Source organism: Oratosquilla oratoria, chromosome 21, assembly GCF_046742065.1.
Source record: "Oratosquilla oratoria isolate Oo_2021 chromosome 21, ASM4674206v1, whole genome shotgun sequence".
Lineage (NCBI taxonomy): Eukaryota > Metazoa > Arthropoda > Malacostraca > Stomatopoda > Squillidae > Oratosquilla > Oratosquilla oratoria.
Window position 1 is genome coordinate 21,081,015 of NC_134797.1, and position 21,576 is coordinate 21,102,590.

Sequence of the window (21,576 nt, forward strand, 5' to 3'; positions counted from 1 at the left end):
AGACTCTTCGCCTCGGGGAAGTCGCTGGCCAGGAACACCTGAGGGAGGAGACAAAAGAAGTCGTCAACGGGAGTTTTCGCGAAGTCGGGAGAGATGAGCAACCCTTGGTCTATAACTCTTCCTGTCCTGAAACTCGGCAAAAAAGGGATGAGGAGACGTTCCTCGTTTTTCCTGCATTCTGTCAGCAGACACCATCCCATTATACCTGCCAAGACATTACCTGATTTATCTGCTTGGGACCTTTCCTGTTCTTGTGCCCTCTTTCCAATGTCCTCCAGTCTCATTTCCTCTTGCACTTTTCTCTCTCTTCCTCTCTCTCTCCTCTCCCCCTCTCTCTCTCTCTCTCTCTCTCTCTCTCTCTCTCTCTCTCTCTCTCTCTCTCTCTCTCTCTCTCTCTCTCTCTCTCTCTCTCTCTTACCTCCTTGCTGCCCTGAAGACCTCCATTCTCGAGCGCGTAGGCGGAGAGGACATTGAACGACTTGACGACTTCAGTGTCTCTGGTGAGTCCCTGAAGGTACTCCGCGTTGCTCCTGTGGCTGCAAGAAGGGAAGGAGAGTGAGCTGTTAGCGTTCTTAGGGTCGGGTGAGAGGGTCGCCTCTCCAACATGGCGACTGTGCCTCAACATTTCATTTTGTCCAGGCTGGTAGCAAACAAAACCGACTTTACCCTCTGAGTCAAACCCCTAGCTTCTCTTCAGCTGATTAAAATAGTTTTACATTAGCAATAAATAAATAAATAAATGAATAAAATAAAATGCATCACCGTGTTGAAGATGTCGGTGCAAGGCCGTGTCTAAATAGGATCATTTCATTGTCGTCAATGGTATTACTCAGTTGTCTGTATTGATTTATCTTTACCCGATGTTTGAAAGACGCTGTTTCTCACTCAATGACTACAGCACATGTGTACGTACATATTGCATGCAATTGTTCCTCACATCACACCAATTCCCTGAGTCCTCGTAAAGCACAGATTACGTTTTCTGGGTTATACATTTTGATAACAACCGCAAGATGAAGAGCAATTTGAGCATCACACCTTAGACCCCAGGACCCAAAACCCACCCACCTGCCTCCGGAGAAGCGAACAGGAACTCCCGTAAAAAAAAAATAATAATAATAAATAAATAAATAAATAAGTAAATAAATAGATACATAAATAAATAAATCAGGAATCACTGCTCCACTTACTGAGGTCCCTTCTTGCTCTTGGTGTTGTTCGAGACGTCGACGACCACCTTGCCGACGAGCTGACTGAGCGGGAGGGCGTCATAGTTGTCCCGGCCGACGGCAATGATCACCACCCTAGCGTGGGAGAGTGCCACGTCTTGCGTCGTCAGCGTGGCGCCCGTCGAAGCCACCATTTCTCTGCGAACATAAAGAAAGGTTATGAGTAAGACGAGTGTCGACTAGGTGGGAGGTTCTCTTTGCGTGGTCGATTTCCATGTACCTCGCAAAGGTTACCTTCTGTCCCCATTATTGTAATGACAGTAGAACTTCTACGGAAGAGACCAAACTAGTTTCCAATAAATGGGACAATCAAGGTCTTTAGAACGATACAAATAAGAGCATGTATATGGATATGACATATACGGAAGATAAGACAAATAAGAATTAATGCCCATGTGAACAAGTTGCTTATACACGGCAAAGGAAACATGGACTGGGAGTGAAGAGTTTATTCCTGAATTTTTCAAAGTCAGTAGACGAAACGTCAGGAATAAACGCTTCACTCCCCAGTCCTCCATGTTTCCTTTGCCGAGTTCAAGCAAATAAGACAAATACATGAGATAAAAATGTACACAGATAATCCAGTCGCCGATACTAGGGCACAAAGGTAGGACAGTTACCTCCTTTGCCAAAGACACATTTGAATGTAACTGACGAATTGTGTGCGTCCGCACCTTGGGATAAGTCTCGTTACATTTGTGCGTGATCATCCAAAATCAATCATGGTCGATCTTTTACCATTATTTGGACTAGCGCAACCTTGAAATGTAAATCCAATTGCGGTTGTAAATGGAAAATTGTAAAATCTAAAACAAGTAATTTGAAAACAAAATCTAATTTATGTGTAACATATATACATGTACCTGTGTGGATGTGATTCATCATGGTCTTGGGTCACGTGCAGAAATCGTGATTGACAGCTAATGCCTTCTTGGGCAATGTTGTGGCTTTACACACACACACACACACACACACACACACACACACACACACACAACTCGTGGCGCAATTGGTAGAGTTCCCGGCTGCCTCTACGACGGTCCGAGTTCGAATCCCACCTAGGGCTGAAATAATTTCAGCATCGCTACGCTGCGAGATGTTACTCCAACTCTTGTGGGCGGGGAGTTGTGTGTGTGTGTGTGTGTGTGTGTGTGTGTGTGTGTGTGTGTGTGTGTGTGTGTGTGCGTGTAAGGTCACAGCATTACCCACAGGTCGGTCAGATATGAGCTCTGAGCTCTCTCTTCCGGGAGGGAAAGTTGTCGATCACGAGCCCAACACGTGATCCAAAGGCCATTGTGAATCACACAAGGAGGACAGTAACATCTTGAAGCGTTGGCAAAGGAGCGAAGTGCAATCTCAGGTCATAGTCGTCGCCAGTTCGCGAGGATCCTCACTACACCAGCAAGTCTTGTGCCTTCGTGTTTCTCGTGCGTATAGGATTGCGTATGCGCGCATGCGTAGACGCAAGGTTGCGCTGAGCAACTGATAACGGTGTCCAATTGCGAAACGGCACCACCGTGGGTGCCGTCTGTGTCTCACGGGATTTCAATGCCAACAAAGGCAATCGGCCTCCAGCGGTACTTCTTCCACTTCATCCTCTTGTTCCACTCCTTCCTATTCTTCCTCTTCTTTTTCTATTTCTTCGCCCTCTTCCACCTCTTTCTATTCTTCTTCTTCTTCCACTTGTCTTCTTATTCCTGTTCTTCTTTCACTTCCTCTTCTTCCTATTTTTTTTCTTCTTCCTCTTCCATTTCTTCATTTTCTTCCTCTTCTTTTTCATCTTCTTCCACTTCTCCTTCTTCTCCTTAAGACCAATGTTGTTTCTTGCGTACAAAACACCGTAGGCGAAAAAAAAGAGTCAAGGTCAAGGTCACGTGTCAGCTTCCGGGTGGTATCCCGCACTCGAATTTAACTGCAAACCAGGTGGGAAGGGAGGGTGGAAGGTGAGAAGGGTGGGGGGTAGGTGAGGGGAGGGAAAAGGAGAGTAAGGAAGGGGAGAGAAGTGGAAAGGAGGTGAGAGGAATGGAGGGGAGAGAATAAGGAAAAGGAGAGGACAAGGAAAAGAAGAAGATAAGGAAAAGGAGAGGAGAGAATAAGAAGTGGAGGAAAAGGAAGGGAAGAGGAATGGAAAAGAGGCGAGAAGAATGGAGGGGAGGAGAGGTATAAGGAGAGGATAAGGAAAAGGAGATGAGAGGGGAAAGGGTAAGGGAGGTGAGAAGTAAAGGAAGAGAAGAGGGGAGCAAAGGGAGGAGAGGATAGGGAAAGGAGAGGTGAGATGAGAAGGAACAGGTGGGGACACAAATGAAATCCATGCAAAGAATCGCACATGAATGCAACATTTCCTTAGTTACAATGACGAAGGTATATTTGCACAGTGACAAGACCCAAGGAAGAAGGTTCCAGAAGCCACTGACACTGATGCGGCTCAAAGTGTCGATCACCTTTATCCAGGTTGCAGAGGTTGCAGACAGGTGGCTCACCTGCCAAGAGAAACTCCTACGGTCTTGGCACTTCCCACTTTTCAAAGAGGCAGAAAGAGCCTAAATGTGTTTGAGATGGAGTGTTTAAGAGGCACTGTGGAGTGAATAAAACGAGGAAGCGAGGCAGAGTGAAAAGAAGGATGGCAGATAAGGTTGATCAAAGACTACTGGAATGGTTTGGACACATGGAAAGGAGGAGCGAAGAAAGACTGGCAAAACATGTGGAAGCCAGAGGTGGATGGAATGAACTTGAGGGGAGGACCGAGAATGAATTGGATGGATGGAGGGAACATAGGCAATGAGTGCAAGAGGAAAGCCTGTCGTGCAGGGAAGGGAGAGGGGCGAGAGACGTGTGTGACTTGAGAGTGGTTGTGGATGGAAGAGGAACTGAAGCGGTCCAGAGGGATTTCCTCGTGTCTGATAAATCTCGAGTGGATGAAAAGGGAGGGTTGCCACGTGATGAATCGGTAAGAGTAAACCAGCTTTGACTGTTGGGTTCTGTTGTGGTGCTGTGCCTTGTTGCATTGCCTCTGTCCCAAGCATTGGGATCTTTCATCCACAAGGAGTTAAGATAGGATGAAAAACAAATGGTTTTCTGAGCGGGTGTGGAATGGATGAAGAGTAGTGAAATGCTTTGAAACGGCCACCATATTTTGTAAGGAGGAGGATAGAACCTTTTGCTATATGTTTAGTATTTTGTCAGAAATACCCTGCGCTTCTATCCTTGGGGACAATATGTACACACAGGCTACACATGCAAATAAATGCATTCACAAACGTACACGTTCAGAACCGTACACACAAACACACACACACAAATAATGAGGTCACGTACCGAATGCATGTACACATACACACTGACGGCCCCTTCAACGAAGAAAACACGAAATAAAATCTGAATTTAAAGGAAACATTGCGACGACGCCTTCTCCTCTGCCACGTCATCCCACGACACCAGGCAGCACCGAGTTCGTTAGCAATCAGCCAAGACATTCCAGAAACCACCCACTCACCCCAGCGCGCTGCAGTTCTCAGCCAACCACAGACTGACCGTGAGACCGCCTGGCCTCAAAGTCACTGTCAGCCGCGTGGTCACCGCCTCAGGGCAGGAGCTGCTCGGCCGGGACAGCGCATACGCGCATCCAAGTTCACGACTCCAACAGGTGAACGGTTCATGGTTCCGAGCGAGCGAGCTGACTATGACGCACCGAGTGGTCACCAGGATCTCGGCCGATTTTCCTTCGCAGGACCTTTCTCCCCTTATAAGGCTGGTGGCCGAGTCAAAAGACACGCAAATATCCCACATCCGTTCATCGTCCCTTTCCATCTTAGCAACTTGGAGATGGAGGTTCATCCCCGTTTCCTCCCCGCCGCGTCGTTTGGATCAAAGTTGATCTCCTTTCACCCCCTATCTTGTGCACTCTCACTTCCTTGCTCAACAGACATTCCTAGCGAACCCACTGCCCCTTTCACCGCGTCCACCCACCCCATTCTTCCAGTATTCCTCTCGAGTTCACTCCATCAACAACTCCTGCCTTTCCATACGTTAGCCTTTCCTCGTTCATTCTTTCCATACACCCAAACCAACTCGGCACTCTTTGATCTACTTGACCCGGTAAATTCTTTTTACGCCCCTCTTCTATTCCTCAGAGAAGAGGGGCGGCGTAATCGAAAGCGTGTTGGTCTCGCAATCGCCTAGCTGTGGATTCGAATCCCGTACCTCTCTGAGATTATAAGCAGTGGTTGTTCCCTTCCTCAGTAACAGTCCAAGCGCATTCGAGGACAAGGGTGACGTCATTGGCCGCAGCTACTCAGCGCCTCCTGGCGTAGGCTCGTGACCTTCTCTGCCTCACTCCCACGTTTATCTTTCCTTCCATCCGTCTTTGTAACAGCCGCCATATTCCTCAGACACTTCATCACTAACACATCCAAGTACAGGTGAAGACATAAGTAGCGGCCACAGAATTAAACCATTGATACAAATCATCCGCACTTCTTGTCATGTCAGTTGTTGCCCGACAGTTTCGTCCAACGGGGAGAAACTACTCTGCCAGCAGACCGTTACAGAGTCGGTTAAACGGCCGACGCGTGTGCAGCAACGGTCCCTCCACCCGACTCCCTCCCTTTCGTTTTCACTTCTTCGTGGAGTGAGAGAGATCCCACTGCATTCCAGAGCTATTTTACGATCTGATTTTGATGTGTGTCTGTTTAGCCTCAGCCGTTGCCCCTGGCACCCTTCTCCAGACACCTGTGGCTTCAGGGTCACTGGGATCAACAGATTCCTTTAGTGGAGTTTTTTTTATCTACTTATTTATGAATTGTGTCCTAGGTACAGTGGAGAATGACGGCCTTTGTGTTGGCAGTGCACGTGGCAGGCTCAAGGTCACAGACACACACACACACACACACACACACACACACACACACACACACACACACACACACACACACACACACACACGGACGCACACACGGACGCACACACACGCACTTGAAACAATACCTTACAGTGCATCAGCTTACAGTTCTTCGGGACAAACAAAAAAAATGGTAGACTCCTTTGGCGTCTGTAAGGGCTTTCTTCAGCGCAATATGTTCCTACCTACATGGCGGCATCCACAGTACTCGTGAAAAGTCGACAGATGGAATAACTGTGAGAGTCTTCTTTAACGTCAAAAGTTTGAGCGGCCTGACGAGACGTCGACATCTTGAGTGACGTGAATGGGTCGCGTCGTGCAGAAGTTCACGCGAACTTACACCATCTCAGGCACATAAAACCAAACATGTACACACACACACACACACACACACACACACACACACACACACACACACACACACACACACACACACACACACACACACACACACACACACACACACACACACACACACACACACACACACACACACAGAAAGAGAGAGTGGTGGATGTCTGGAACAAATTGGACGAAACAATAGTGTGTGCAAAAACCATACAAGAATTTAAGAACAAACTAGATGCTGAGAGATACAAAGACGGGTCACTACGAGCATAGCTCCCCTTCCCGTATAATACAACTAAGTAAATACAACTAGGTAAACACACACACACACACACACACACACACACACGTACATACATACATGTTGTGTGTCTGTGTGTGTGTGTTTGCGGCGCGCGCTGATGTTGATGGATGAGTGGATGAGAGGCTAGGTGGATGGTTGGATGGGGGAGGGGGGTAGGTGAATGGATGGATAATTAGTTGATTTGTTGGATGGTTTATTGGCTGGTAGGTTGGTGGATGGAGGGCCCAGGGCAAGTGGAGGGAGTGGAGGGGGGATTGTAGATGCGCGCTCACGTATATACGCGCCTCCCTCAAAGTTTACCACCCAAGGATAGCTTTGTTTGTTTGTTTCATATGTCCTTAAACCGATTTATTTATTCTGATATTTTGTGGACTTTCAATTCTCTCCCACAAGTTCACTCTGAGAACATCTTGCCACACCTCCAAAGCATTCTGGATGCACTCGTGTCTATCTCAGTTTCCCACTTAACGGTTTCTGATGAGCTCTTGTTACATTCCCCATTCCCTCCGCAACAAAACGCGACTCTCCATTCTCGTAAACATATCTGAGGGTCCTCTAAATGATGAATAAATCCCTCTGGCGTCAGAACACGGTGAGTGAAGCGAACAGTATGTACAACTTCACTGACTCGTTGTGGTAGAAACAAGAAAGGAGAAGTACATGGTACAAGCTGAGTATAACACCTGGAAAATCAGCTTCAGTTGTACAATTCAACATACCTGGGTAGCTATATAGTCTATATACGTATGTTTTTTGTTTGGAGGTTATTTACTTAGTTTGATTATGCCCGTGGGGAGGCCGGGAGGTGGGAGGGGGGCGCTCTAGTCACCAAACTTAAGATAATAATGTCATATCTCTCTCTCTCTCTCTCTCTCTCTCTCTCTCTCTCTCTCTCTCTCTCTCTCTCTCTCTCTCTCTCTCTCTCTCATACGCACACGCACATACACACGTCTGGAACAAATTGGACGAAACAACAGTATGTGCAAAAAACATACAAGAATTTAAGAACAAACTAGATGCTGAAAGATACAAAGACGGGTCACTACGAGCAGCTCTTCCCATATAATATAGATAGGTGAATACGTAGGTAAATACAACCAAGTAAACACACACACACACACACACACACACACACACACACGTACACACACACACGCACACACACGCGCACACATACACGCGCACACATACACGCGCACACACACGCGCGCACACATACACGCGCACACACACGCGCACACACACACACACACACACACACACACACACACACACACACACACACACACACACACACACACACAACCACAAACACCCTCACCCGCGGTAACCTTGACCTTTGACCTCCGTTACCTGAAAGGGCACGAGGTGGTGTTCCTCCTCCTTACGACATTTGCTTCTTCTCCTTCTTCTTCTTCTTCCCAGGGGAACAAAGACGAGAGCTCAATCCTCATTAGAGATGATGCTAACATCCGTACCTCAACATATGTTCGGCGTTAATGGTTCCCCGTAAAAAGACCTTGGTAATTACAGGCATATACACTTACACACGCGCACATACACGTACACACGCGCACACACACACACACACACACACACACACACACACACACACACACACACACACACACACACACACACACACACATGAATAAATTCATTAAAGTCACAGGCTGGAGAGAAACTCGTATTATTCCATGGATGGACAGCAGGAACGGCGAACTGTGAAATGCAAAGCGTGTTACTACATCCATAAATCTGGGACTAGAATCCAACGCCCTCGACTAGATCGATGATGTTTGGAGGTGAGCTGGTGCACTTCGGACGACACGCGCCTCTCAGAAGTCAAGCCTAGGTCAAACGAGGTCAAACAAGGTCATCAACGGATATTGGAGATGAGCAGGTGAAAAGAAGATGATGAACTCTTTGAGGGTGCCACCGGGCTGAATTAGATAGCCAGGCGGGAACCGGAATTGAGGATGAAAAATATTTCAAAAAGGAAAGGAAGGGGCCAGTTGTGGTAGTCCATATCTTCTTCCCTACCAAGGAGGTGTTGCGGAGATAAATAGGAAAACTTGATGTCAAAACTGGAAAACAAATTCCGACGCCCCATAATATGTGTATTAAAAACACTGATAGATGGGTAGAATGCTGTGGTGGTCCACGAATCTCGTATTAAACATAAGGAACAAATCATACGAAAACCGCTTAAAACATTTCAACTTCTTCTCTTAAAGAAAATACTTTGGGGGAATTGGGAACAGCCTTTGAGGTTTTAAAAGGAACCGATATGAATTAGAAAATATGATCACGTTAAATACTAAGAGGAAGGAAAATAATGGACGCTAGCTCTAAAGATCTGGATGCAGGTGGAAATAATCTCGTCAACCACATCGTCAGTGAGCGGAACGAGCCTTCAGCCGAGGTTAATGGGTGCAATCCAGATCGCAATCATGAAATTCATTTGGTTGAACAGCCAAACAAAATGTATTAACTCTTACTGCACCTGACCTTGCCATCAACCACAAGGACCTCTGTCGGCATGCTTTATCATTGTATCGTAATTCAAGTGTGTGTGTGTGTGTGTGTGTGTGTGTGTGTGTGTGTGTGTGTGTGTGTGTGTGTATATATATATATATATATATACATATATATAAATGTATATATACATATATATATATACATATGTATATATATATATGTATATATATATATGTATATATATATATATATATATATATATATATATATATATATATATATATATATATATCGTTGAAATCACAATACATTGTAATCTTTAAATGGTGTTGTTAATGGCCACATTTGCAATAGGTGCAGGGTAAATATCTGAGCAGAATATTAAATAAAATAAACCTTGTACACAGAATGCAGTTTAGAACTGCACTTTAGTTATGAACAGTGCTCCATCGCTACCACACAAAAAGCGGAACAAATGACAGAGGACACGTGTGTGTGTGTGTGTGTGTGTGTGTGTGTGTGTGTGTGTGTGTGTGTGTGTGTGTGTGTGTGTGTGTGTGTGTGTGTGTGTGTGTGTTTGTGTGTGTGTGTGTGTGTGTTTGTGTGTGTGTGTGTTTGTGTGTTTGTTTGTGTGTGTGTGTGTTTTTTTTTTTGTGTGTTTGTGTTTTTTTGTGTTTGTGTGTGTGTTTGTGTGTTTTTGTGTGTGTGTTTTTGTGTGTGTGTGTTCTTGTGTGCAGATTATAACGCGTGTTCCGGAAAACTTTGATTATCTACTGTAGAGTTGAGGAGACACAAGCTGAGTGCTGAAGGAGGCAGAGAGGAAGAGAGTCGTCGGCTTTTAGAAAACGGAACCACAAGGTCCACCATAACTAGGACTTGATTGTAAATTATTCGGATCGTTTGGTGTCAACCTAAATTTAACCTTGTGCTCCTTTTGTATTCAACGCAAAAGAACTAGGCCATCAGCTAAAAGAATAGTATATTAACCCTTACAAAAGATAAAACGTGAAAATGGCCTAAACATTTTGTTCAAACCAGCAATGTGGGGGCAGTGGTCCTATCAACGATCGCGACGTCACGTGACGTCATCCAGGTTGCATATCGACGTTGATTCTCATTCTGTCGCATTTGCTCCAGAGACGTGACGACGACTGTACTGAATGTGAATCTGCAAATAATTCGTGAGTGGTTCAAAGTAAAGTTTAAATCACGACGATTCCTGGTGCGCATTTTCGGTCATTGATATCAAAGATATTGTAATCTGTTGTAGAGTGCTACTGACCAAGGCTATATTTCAGTGAGAAATCTGTGAAAAAAGTATTTTTCTCGTGAATTTATTAACTGGCACATGGGAATGTCTCTGCCTGGTACAGCAAACACAAGAAATCCCACAGCTGATAAAAATCAAGAGAAAAAAAAGTAATTCCACAAGTCCAAAACAAGTTTAGACAAATCGTACGAGATGAATCATCGGCACTGAATTTCTCAATAAATTCAATTGATGTTATCCAACATTTATTTTCGAACGTTAATCAGTTTCAGATATTTTTTTTTTCTTAAGAAAATTCTCAAGGTAATTATGCTCGCATAAAGTCATCAAAAAACGAATATTGGTCTAATTATTTGGTTCTTTGAATAACAAAATTGCTACGTCACTGCCGAGCGTGTCGTTTTTGTCGTCGTCGGTCGTCACACTTGACGAACCGTAACGGACAACGGGGGAGGGGAGGGGAGCAAGACAGTAGACTTCGACGACATTTCTCTACAATACAATATGGAATGTTTTATAAGTTAGGTTAGATTAAGTTAAATCAGGTTAATTATAGTCTTCAACGCCACAATGGACACATAATATGGCGTGCTCAGATTCCTGACAAATCAGTATTATCAATTTGAAAATCAAACGATGCTACTTTCGTTTCTGACGATTTGTCTTTGAAACCAAAATCCCTTGGGAAAAGTGGATCTCTTAAGAACAAAACAGAGAAATAGATTAATCTTCGTCCGAAACACAATATTTACCAGAAATTGCAAGTTACAAGTGCGTTCGAATCCTGAAAAACCTTCGAATTGATGACACGCATTCAAGGATTCAGATAAAGCAATGGACAAATAATTTAATTCGGCTTTTTTCATAACCATTCCTATTATTCTGTTATTATCATTGTGTTGTTATTATTATACTTATTATACTTTTATTATTTTTACTATTGTTATTATTATTACTTTTCCTCTTATTATTACTGTTATTATTATTGTTACTATTAATATTGTTATTGTTACTATTATTATTCTTACTGTTACTATTAATATTGTTATTGTTACTATTATTATTCTTACTGTTACTATTATTATTGTTACTGTTATCATTATTATTACTATTATTACTATGGTTATCATTAGCGAGGTGCTGCATATTTACATCCACTTGACTCAAAGCATACTCCAGTTTTGTTTAACGAGAAAAAAAAAATCGTCGTCTTGGCCGGAGGGGAAATTGTTGAACGAAAATTTCTTTAGACGTCAGATTTTGTTTTTATAGAATTCATACACTAACATAACAGAAATATATGAACATAAATTAAAAAAAATGGAGGTCAACTAATCTATTGTTCAACGACATAGACAAAAAAATCCCCAAAGTTCAAATGTCCGTTCCCGTTTTCTTTGCAACGGGAATTGTACGTTGCCAAGCTTCCAGTGTTTTGTTAACTGCATTGTTGCCACATTTCACAGGATAACGTTTATGGGTACATTTTCTTGCTAGCCGTGACCTCTGCCCTATGTGCTAGGATAACCAGGGTAAGTGACATTCAACGTAATCAGGATCTACAAATTTCTCAAACGTGTGTGTGTGTGTGTGTGTGTGTATTCACTTGGTCTTTGGATCACGTGTTGGACTCGTGATCGACAGCTATTTCCCTCCTGGAAGAGAGCTCAGAGCTCGTAGGTCCGATCTATGGGTAATGCTATGACCTTGCACACACACACACCCCCAACTCCGCGCCCACGAGAGTTGGAGTAACACCCCTCAGCGCTGCGATACTGATATTATTTCAGCCCCGGGCGAGGATCGAACCCGGACCTCCGTAGTGGCAGACCAGAGCTCTAACCACAGCGCCATGAGAGGTGTGTGTGTGTGTGTGTGTGTGTGTGTGTGTGTGTGTGTGTGTGTGTGTGTGTGTGTGTGTGTGTGTGTGTGTGTGTGTGTGTGTGTGTGTGTGTGTGTGTGTGTGTGTCTCTATGTGGTCATAATCCAGCCCATAGGTCGATCTACACGAGCTCTGAGCTCTCACCCGCGTAATATATGCCGATCACGTGTCCAGATTGTGATCCAAGACCGTGCTGAGTCACACATACACGACTCGATATCGCGGTTGGTAGAGTTCCCGGCTGCCACTACGGAGGTCCGGGTTCGAATCCCCTCCAGGGCTGAACCAGTTTTAGTATCGCTGTGCTGTGGGTCGGTTCTCCAACTCGTGGGCGGGGAGGTGTGTGTGTGTGTGTGTGTGTGTGTGTGTGTGTGTGTGTGTGTGTGTGTGTGTGTGTGTGTGCGTGCGTGTGTGTGTGTGCGTGCGTGTGTGTGTGTGCGTGCGTGTGTGTGTGTGTGTGTGTGTGTGTGTGTGTGTGTGTGTGTGTGTGTGTGTGTGCGCGCGCGTGTGCGTGTAAAGTCACAGCATTACCCATAGATCGCTCATATACGAGCTCCGAGCTCTCTTCCGGGAGGGAAATAGCTGTCGATCACGAGTCCAACACGTGATCCAAGACAATGGTGCATCACATACATACAATGGATACAGCGAGCGACGTTTCCTTCTTGAATACCACAATTAGGCAAATACATGCACACACAAATACACACAAACACACACACACACACACACACACACACACACACACACACACACACACACACACACACACACAGCTCCCTTCCCGTATAATACAACTAGGTAAATACATGTTGACATGTGATGTATGTCTAAACATAGTTAAAGCACCGTATTGTATTTGTGGTTTCCTAAACCGCCCGACCACTGCGCACTTCCGTGATGTTAAGAGTGGCAATGAGGATGACATATCTCTCCTTCGTGGGAAGGAACTCTGAAGTAAACCAGGATCTGCACAATGGCGAAGATGACAAGGACCCTACGCATCATCCTGAGCGATCCTTGAGACATTAACAACGCCTCATCCCGCTGACAGTTCCGTGAAGGCAATTTTATTTTTGGGGGGGAATAGAAACAGGAAGGATGAGAGGAAAAAAAGGAAGTGCACCTCGGGTCAATGCGCAGGAAAGCTCGTTTCGTCGAGTCACTGCGCATCAGCGAGGATGAGAATGGGAATTCTCCGGAAGTGGACATCGCTACCGAAAGTAATAACGAGTTCTGGGCTAATTTTCGTGTTCTTTCCCTCCCTTTGTTCTTCATCTTCGAAATTTACGCCTTCTCTCACTTCATTTCCAAGGACGTGGCAAGGTCATGAGTACAAATACATAACAATAGCCCAGTACTCAGAATCTATCTATGTAACAAGAGCTTTTTTCCCCCTTACAAGGAAGGTAGTTAAGTCAAGGACACGTACATATTCCCGCCCATTCCACTCCCCTCCACCACCCTTCCAGCTTAGCTCCTCATGGATGACGGGTCATCCCTGTATCACAAAATGGTACTCAAAATGGTACCAGGAAGTTGGTAAAGTCAACAGTACCGAGATGTCGCAACCTGGTACTCTCGGACAAATTGCTGCACGACGACCCCAGTCCTTCCTACGAAGGAAGGTTTTTGGTCTGCACGATCCAACCACCCATACAATCTTTTACACACTGCAACTGCTTCTTGGTCACATACTCAAATGCACTGGACATTTCGCCTCCATGCCTTTTCCATTGGGCCATTCATGTCACGTAACCAAATACACACCCACTGCTCGGCCGGCCGTCTCTACGTGTATCCAAAGTTGAAGTTATACGTCTGTGCTTTCACCAGTTAATTGCATACCTTAGTCAACGTCAATGCCGCTCCCTTCCTTCGCCATCCATTCTCCTTCCTTTCCTTCCTTTTTCTCCCTCAGCCTTCCACATTTCATCTTTCATTATTCCTTTCCTTTTGTTCTTAATGGCTCGAACAACCCTCATGTTGGATTCACACAGAATAAGTTTATTTATCATACTGTTATGAATTTCTCCATTAATTCATGTATGCATATATCTAGTTGGTAATTATATTGTTCGTATGTATATATGTATCTATATACATATGCACAGTAATATATATATATATATATATATATATATATATATATATATATAATGTAATAGTATGTGTGTGTGTGTGTGTGTGTGTGTGTGTGTGTGTGTGTGTGTGTGTGTGTGTGTGTGTGTGTGTGTGAGTAGGCATGTAAGCAATTATCTTTATTGCTGTGGCTCCCTTTTATTACGTGTGTATACGCTCTCCACTCCGTTCCTGAGGGAGGACCCGTGTGACACGACGACCATCTGCCGGCTCAGCCGAAGCCAAATGTCGCCGCACGGCGGACGGGGTTGAGAGTTCCCTTCCTTCTCCTTGAACTGCTATCCTCCTCTCGCGCCTTTGAATCGATCGTGGGATCACGGACACCCTTCCTCTTCAAGGTGGGCGGGCAGAGAGCAACGAAGACGCCCCTCCTGCCTCGTAAGGTCAACAGGTTCTGGGAGAGGCGCCTGGGCTCTTATTAAGAAAGCTGGGGACTCAACGAGGCGAGGAGGGGGAACAGCTGTGACCGAGATTTCGTCACATCTGTCCGGTGAAGTAGTGTCGCAACTCAAACGGTCATGAACTTCGGGAAAAAATGTAAACAACTGACACAGGATCTCGGATGTTCTTGGACGTGCTCGCTCGGGAGGTTCAGAAACCGACGGAAGAAATCAGTCATTACGAGGGTTAGAGCCGCCCAGTGGAGCGAAAGCCGCTGCGAGTCAACAAGAGTAACGCTCAGGCACATGAGCATAGGCATAACGGCCGCAAGGACAACCACTAGTAAGGATTAATATGCGCAGAACCACACACGGACAGATTTGTAGATTACATCACTTCTTCCCTAACCGACTAGTATGTCCTTCTTCACTGGTGTTGCTACTTCACCCGCCCTATTTGTCTTTCTATCTCTCCTTAAATGACTGTATTCGCCATTTTCCTGTCTCCATTGTGAATATCGTTTCTCTCTCTCTCTCTCTCTCTCTCTCTCTCTCTCTCTCTCTCTCTCTCTCTCTCTCTCTCTCTCTCTCTCTTTCTCTCTCCTCCAATGTGGGCAGTCCCTCTTTTTCTAATCCCTCCTCATATAACTTATCTGACTTGCTTGGGGTCACTCTCGTTGCTACTCTTCGTTTTCTATCTTGTATCTTCCTTTGTGTCAGGTGACCAAATCCCTACTGCATATCCCAATCTGAGACGGATCAGAATTTCGGTGAACGCATTTATTTTCACGGAAACGCTTTATCATGATTTTATTCTCATGTGTGATGTGCGTGTTTGCACCCAATCCTTTGTCTGAAAATTTCGTACATTTATACTTTTTAACGGAATTTGTAGACACGGACCAGAAATGACATGGAAACCGCAGAAGGAAGAGGTAAATCAAAGAAAAAAAAAAGGGGTGCGCACCTGCCTGCGTACCGGAAAGTAGCATCCAAGGTCGAATGACAAAATTTTGAGTTTGAGTCGATACGGTGGTGGCCGGAGACTCCATGGGAGGATCGTCACCTACGCTGAATAATTCTTCTTCAGGAAACTCTGACGCTGTACCCAGCCAAGCAGTCAGCCAGTCAGCCAGCCAGTCAGCCAATTAGCAGCCGGAACACACTGCTACGTCAACCATGAGCGAGACTTACGGTGATATTCGTAAAAAAAAAAAAAAAAAAAAAAAAAAAAAAAAAAAAAAAAAAAAAAAAAAAAAAAAAAAAAAAAAAAAAAAAAAAAAAAAAAAAAAAAAAAAAAAAAAAAAAAAAAAAAAAATCCTATAAATCTTATATAAATCCTTGGAAGGGAAAAATTTATATAAGGAAGGATTTCTTTAAGAATACCACCGTAAGATTTAAGAACACCACCACAAGAATCTTACGGTGGTATTCTTAAAGAAATATTTCCTTCTATAAATCTTTCCCTTCCAAGGAATAATCTTTCGCATTGCTCTACTTATAAGACTTTCTGACGAGATCATATCTGACTAAAATTACTAAATTCTTTTCTTCCTTTCACTTTATGTTTTTTCATCTATCATTCTGTAATTTCAAAGTTTCCTTTTTTTCGAAAAAATTTCCAAGATTTTGCATTTCTTGGGACAGAGTCTCACATTCCACCTCTGGTTCCACTTGTAGACCATATCTAGGTCCTCTTGCATCAATTTACAAACCTCTTCACGTTCCTCCATGGGCAAATAAATTTGACTAAATATCTATTCTATTTACCTTGTCATTACAAAGGATTACAAAGGACTACAAAGGCGGAGCATGCCGACAAGAGACCTCTTGGTCCATAACTAGGTCGGATGCGAAAAAAATTAAGCGATAAATAAATAAATACAATAAAGTAAATAATAGTAAATAAAACAAATGCATAGGTATAGTTAGATAATAAACAAACAGGTAAATAGTAAATAATAAATTCACATATAACTAATAATAAATGAGAATCAAGCCAATAATAATAAACAAGCAGACAAATGATAACAAAACAAATAATATAAAATATTGCTGATCTCAGCACTGGTTTTCCACAAGTCACCATCCAGTCACCATCCTTCACGACTGCTCACATAGATCTGGCGTTCAGGAAACCGTTTCTTAAGCCGAAAGGAAATTCCTTTCAGCAGCGAAAAAAAAAACTACACTTCGATGTGTGATGATCGAAGAAAAAGTGTCTTGGCTTCAACTTTGGAAACTTCAGCGAACCAAGTTTCTCCAAAAGGAAACCCGCGGCCCTACGGAACCCGGGAGCTATCTTGAGCCACTCTAGATCTCTCCTGAAAGGGACGTTTAAACGTTGTCTGTGTTGTGGGGAATTTTTTTATTTCCAAGACACTAGAGTGTAGGAGGAAAAGGGAAAGCAATTTACAGTCTCCAGATCTTCTTTTGTGAAAAATACCAATGTATTTTTTCCCCATTACCGGTGAGGTAGCCAAAGTCAAAAGACACCTACCCACTCCCATCCACAGCCCTTTCCTCCCTTCCATCTTAGCTCCTCGTGGCAAAAAAAAAAAAAAAAAAAAAAGTAAAAATTGATGGAGTGTCAGCCTTCAGGGTATCACCTCCTGGTGGAGGTAAAGGTGGTTCTGAAGTCCACCTGAAAGTGTTGTCGATACCTGGAGAACTTCAACGCTCCCAAAGTAACTATCCTCAATCGCCAAGTCCATCAACAAACTTTTAAGACCCAGTTGGAACGGGCATTAGGACAACGCGCTACGTCGTCGGCCGATTTAGTTTACTTTGTTTTCATTTGGCTTTTTCCGTGTTTGTTTATTTATAAATTTATCAATCTATTTATTTGTTGTTTTGATTGTTCATCCGGCCTTGTTATGGATCGAAAAGGACTCCCTCTTTGCCTCTGGAGTCTATTGCACGAAGTGGAGAAGAAGGGCCAGGACAGAAACAGAAATGTGAAGAAGAACGAAAAAAGAGAAATATACAAAGAAAAAAAAAGACAGGAGAGAGAGAGAAGGGGAAGGGAAAGAGGGAATGTGGGACAGAGGCACGGAAGAGAAAGAGAAAATTGTGTGTGTGTGTGTGTGTGTGTGTGTGTGTGTGTGTGTGTGTGTGTGTGTGTGTGTGTGTGTGTGTGTGTGTGTGTGTGTGTGTGTGTGTGTGTGTGTGTGTGTGTGTGTGTGTGTGTGTGTGTGTGTGTGTGTGTGTGTGTGTGTGTCTGTGTGTGTGTCTCAGTGTGTGTGTGTCTCAGTGTGTGCGTGTGTGTGTCGCTTGTATGTTCTGGTTTCTGCTCTCGCTTTCACTGACTTATCGACGACGACGACGCGCCGTTCGCCTCAGCACGGTGCAAACCTAACGCTTATTCACTCTCCCTCTCCCTCTCCCTCCATCCCCCTCTCCCTTCAATTCCTCTCTCTCCCTCTCCCTTCAATTCCTCTCTCTCCCTCCAACTCCTCTCCCTCTCTCTCCAACACCTCTCTCTCCTTTTCTCCCTCTTCCTCCAACTCGTCTACACAGGCACACACACACACACACACTAACACGCACACACACACACACACACACACATACGAACATACACACAAACACGAACATACACACAAACACGAACAGACACACACACACATTCATACAAACTGACTCGAGTCCTGTACGGGCTCTAAGAGAACCCGTTAGACCATGCAGCCAACTCCTCCTCTCCCCCCTCCTCCTCCTTATTTTTGTGGAATGAGGAATGAAGAAGGGTATGTGGAACGTGTGAAAGGAATCTAATCCTGATTGCTGTCCACCCAAAGCTGAATAGAATCACCTAGCGACAGTCAGAAGGGAGCATGTGTATATCGTCTCTCTTTCATATGATAGGCTCTGTCTTATCAACCTCGAATTAGAAAACGCAACGTTCAGACAAAAAGAAAATGGACTGTAGTCGTAAATCAACGCACGTGGATATCATTTTAAAGCAATTGAGTTTATCTCTAAAATAAATTATATAAGAATAAAAAGAAATTAAAGATTAGAATTACAATTACTTTAGATTATATGAGTGTCCACATGATACATGAACCTACACTCAGAATAACTAAATTACAATTTAAGATATTGTGTATAAAATTCATAACTATACGGTCGAATGAGAGGTTGAAGAAGCCAATGTTTGATTTTCAGGTAAACCTATTTCTAGATTCATCTATGATATTGTTAACACACGTTTACATAATGGTTAAAGGCACTATAAGACTCCCCACTATTTCGTGTGTATTTGTACATAGATCCATCAACTGGGAAAAATTTGGATTTGCTTAGTCATTATGTACTATAATTTCCCACGCCTAGTTCGATTCATTCATTTTTCTACAGATTCCTTCTGTTTCTATTTTATTTTTTAATCAACATCGAAGTTCGCTTTGACTAGTTCTGTGTGCGAGGTTTCAATTATGTAAAACCCGCCACTGAAGTTCTTGTATACTCCGTTTAGTGCTCAGAGTACACCGTTTTCTTTTGCATCAATTTCCTTGAACGACAACGACTAGACAGAACCCTCCCACATATTGCAGCATCTTGTCAATACACCCTACGTTAAGTTTCACCAATGTGTCCTTCATATTTGGAGCAAATATCCTCTTCATCCACCAGCCTTGTAAAACAAACGAACAAAAGTTTATCAGTGAGTGGGAGATGCAGTTAGCTTGTTTGCGCGGCTTTATGGCGCTACGATGACGTCAAGTCGACAGTGCCCGAGCTAAGCTGTTTAAAAGTTGATTTCAGTTAAAAACAAATTTACTCTCTGCCAGTGAAGATTTAGATTAGATATCTAATCATCTAATAAGAATTTTACATGCGTTGGATCGGTGTTGACCTGCATATATATTGTGTTATATAACTTATATAACTTGTGTTACATAACGTGTATAACTTCTGTGATGTTCATGTAACTTACATGCGAGTTACATAACTTGTATAAATTATGTTATATATCATATATAAGTTATATAACATGTTTAGTTGTTTTAGTTTAAACTTTACTTTTTTATTTGCGAATAAAAAGTGTTTATATCTCATATGGAAGGTGTTCCTATGAGCCGAATAGAATTGCCTGCAATTGATAAGGTGGAGAGCGCTGTCGGGTACAGTTGTTGGTATGTGACGTAAGCAAGGGTTGGGCGTTGCATAGGCTTCCACAGACCAATAGGTCCCCCTGATTCAGGACGACGAGAGTCCTCGTTCACACGCTCTTCCTATTTGGCCACGATGGCACCTTTCTCAGGTTTTTTGGTCTGTCTGGCGTCGAATGATTTCATTCAGCTGAGGGTAGAGTGTTGCTCCTCCTCCTCTTTCTCGTCCTCTTCCTCTTCCTCCTCCTCCTCCTCCTCTTTCTCTTCCTCCTCCTTCTCCTTTTCTTACTCCTTCGACCTCCCTCTTCCAATCCCTTTTCTTCTTGTTCTCCTTCACCTTTTTTCTTTTTTTCTCCTCCGCCTTATCCTTTCCCCTTTTCCATTTCCCACGCCTCTTCCTTCTTCTCTTCTTGTCCTCTTCCTTCCCACTCCTCTTCTTCTTCTCACCCTCATCTCCCTTCCTTCCATCTCACTCCTTTTTTTTCAATTCTCTTTCTCCTTTCCATCCAACCTTCTTCTCTTTCTCCTTTTCTTCCTCCTGTCCCTTCTTTCCTGCTTATTCTTCCTCTCCCTCCTCCTCCTCCTCTTCCTCCCCAGCTCCCCCTTTTCCTACCTTCTTTCCCTTTCTCCCCCTAACGTCTCCCCCCCCCCTTTTATCGTTTGCATTAGACGCCGCACCATCTAGGAGCCTTTGTCTTCATCGAGACTTAAACCTTCTCCTCACACTGCTGCACCTGTTACCCAGGCTCCCCCCTCCCCCCGCTCCAGCACTCACCCTCCTATATCTGGGATCAAGGTTGTGTAATTCCTCTTTTTATTCTCTTCTGTTTCTCTTCATCTTCCCTTCTCCCTTCCCCTTCTCCCCTTTTAACAAGTCTGCAAACCCTTCTCTTTCATTCTCTCCTCCTCCTCCTCCTCCTCCTGCTCTCGGTCTTCTTTCTTCTCCACCACCACTTCTTGCTCCATCTTCTCCCTCCTATTTCTCTTCATCTTCCTCCCATTATTCTTAACCCCTTCCTCCCCTCCTCCTATTTCTTCTTCTATTCTTCCTCGTCCTGACCTACCTCCACCTTTTCCTCCTAATACTCTTCTTCGTCTTCTCCTACCTCTTGCTGTTCCTCCCTCTATTCTTCCTCGTCCTGGCCTACCTCCTCTTTCTTGTATTCTTCCTCCTCCTCCTCCTTTCTCCTTCTACCTTTTTGCTTCTGTTCCTTCACTTCCTATCATTGTTCTTTCTTTCTTCTCCGTCGCCTCCCCTTTCCTCTCTTCCTTCTACTCCTCTTCCTCCTCTCCCTCTCGTTCTTCCTTCTCCCTCCTCCCTCTTTATAATCCCTATTCTCTTCTCATTCTTCTTCTTCCGCATCCATTCCTCTTCTACTTCTCCTCCATCTCCAAGTCCTCCTCGTATTTATTCCCCACGCATTCTTCTTCCACTCCTCCTCCTTATCATCAAAGTCCTCCTCTTCTTGATCCTCCTCACATTCTTCTTCTTCCCCCCTGCCCCTACTCTTCCTCCTCCTCGTCTTCTA

The 21,576-nt window shown here is 44.0% G+C and overlaps 1 protein-coding gene across 2 annotated transcripts in view; it reads right to left on the reverse strand.

Moving 5' to 3' along the window:
* LOC143036767 (metalloreductase STEAP3-like) overlaps positions 1-21,576 on the reverse strand; it is a 114,443-nt gene that overhangs the window by 4,896 nt on the left and 87,971 nt on the right. For both annotated transcript variants that reach the window (XM_076204476.1, XM_076204477.1), the window contains 3 exons: positions 1,191-1,367; positions 419-536; positions 1-38 (listed from right to left, as the gene is read on the reverse strand). The exon at positions 1-38 is cut by the window's left edge and continues 168 nt beyond it. In XM_076204476.1, the coding sequence (XP_076060591.1) occupies positions 1-38; positions 419-536; positions 1,191-1,367 (333 nt within the window). The remainder of the gene's footprint in view (positions 39-418; positions 537-1,190; positions 1,368-21,576) is intronic.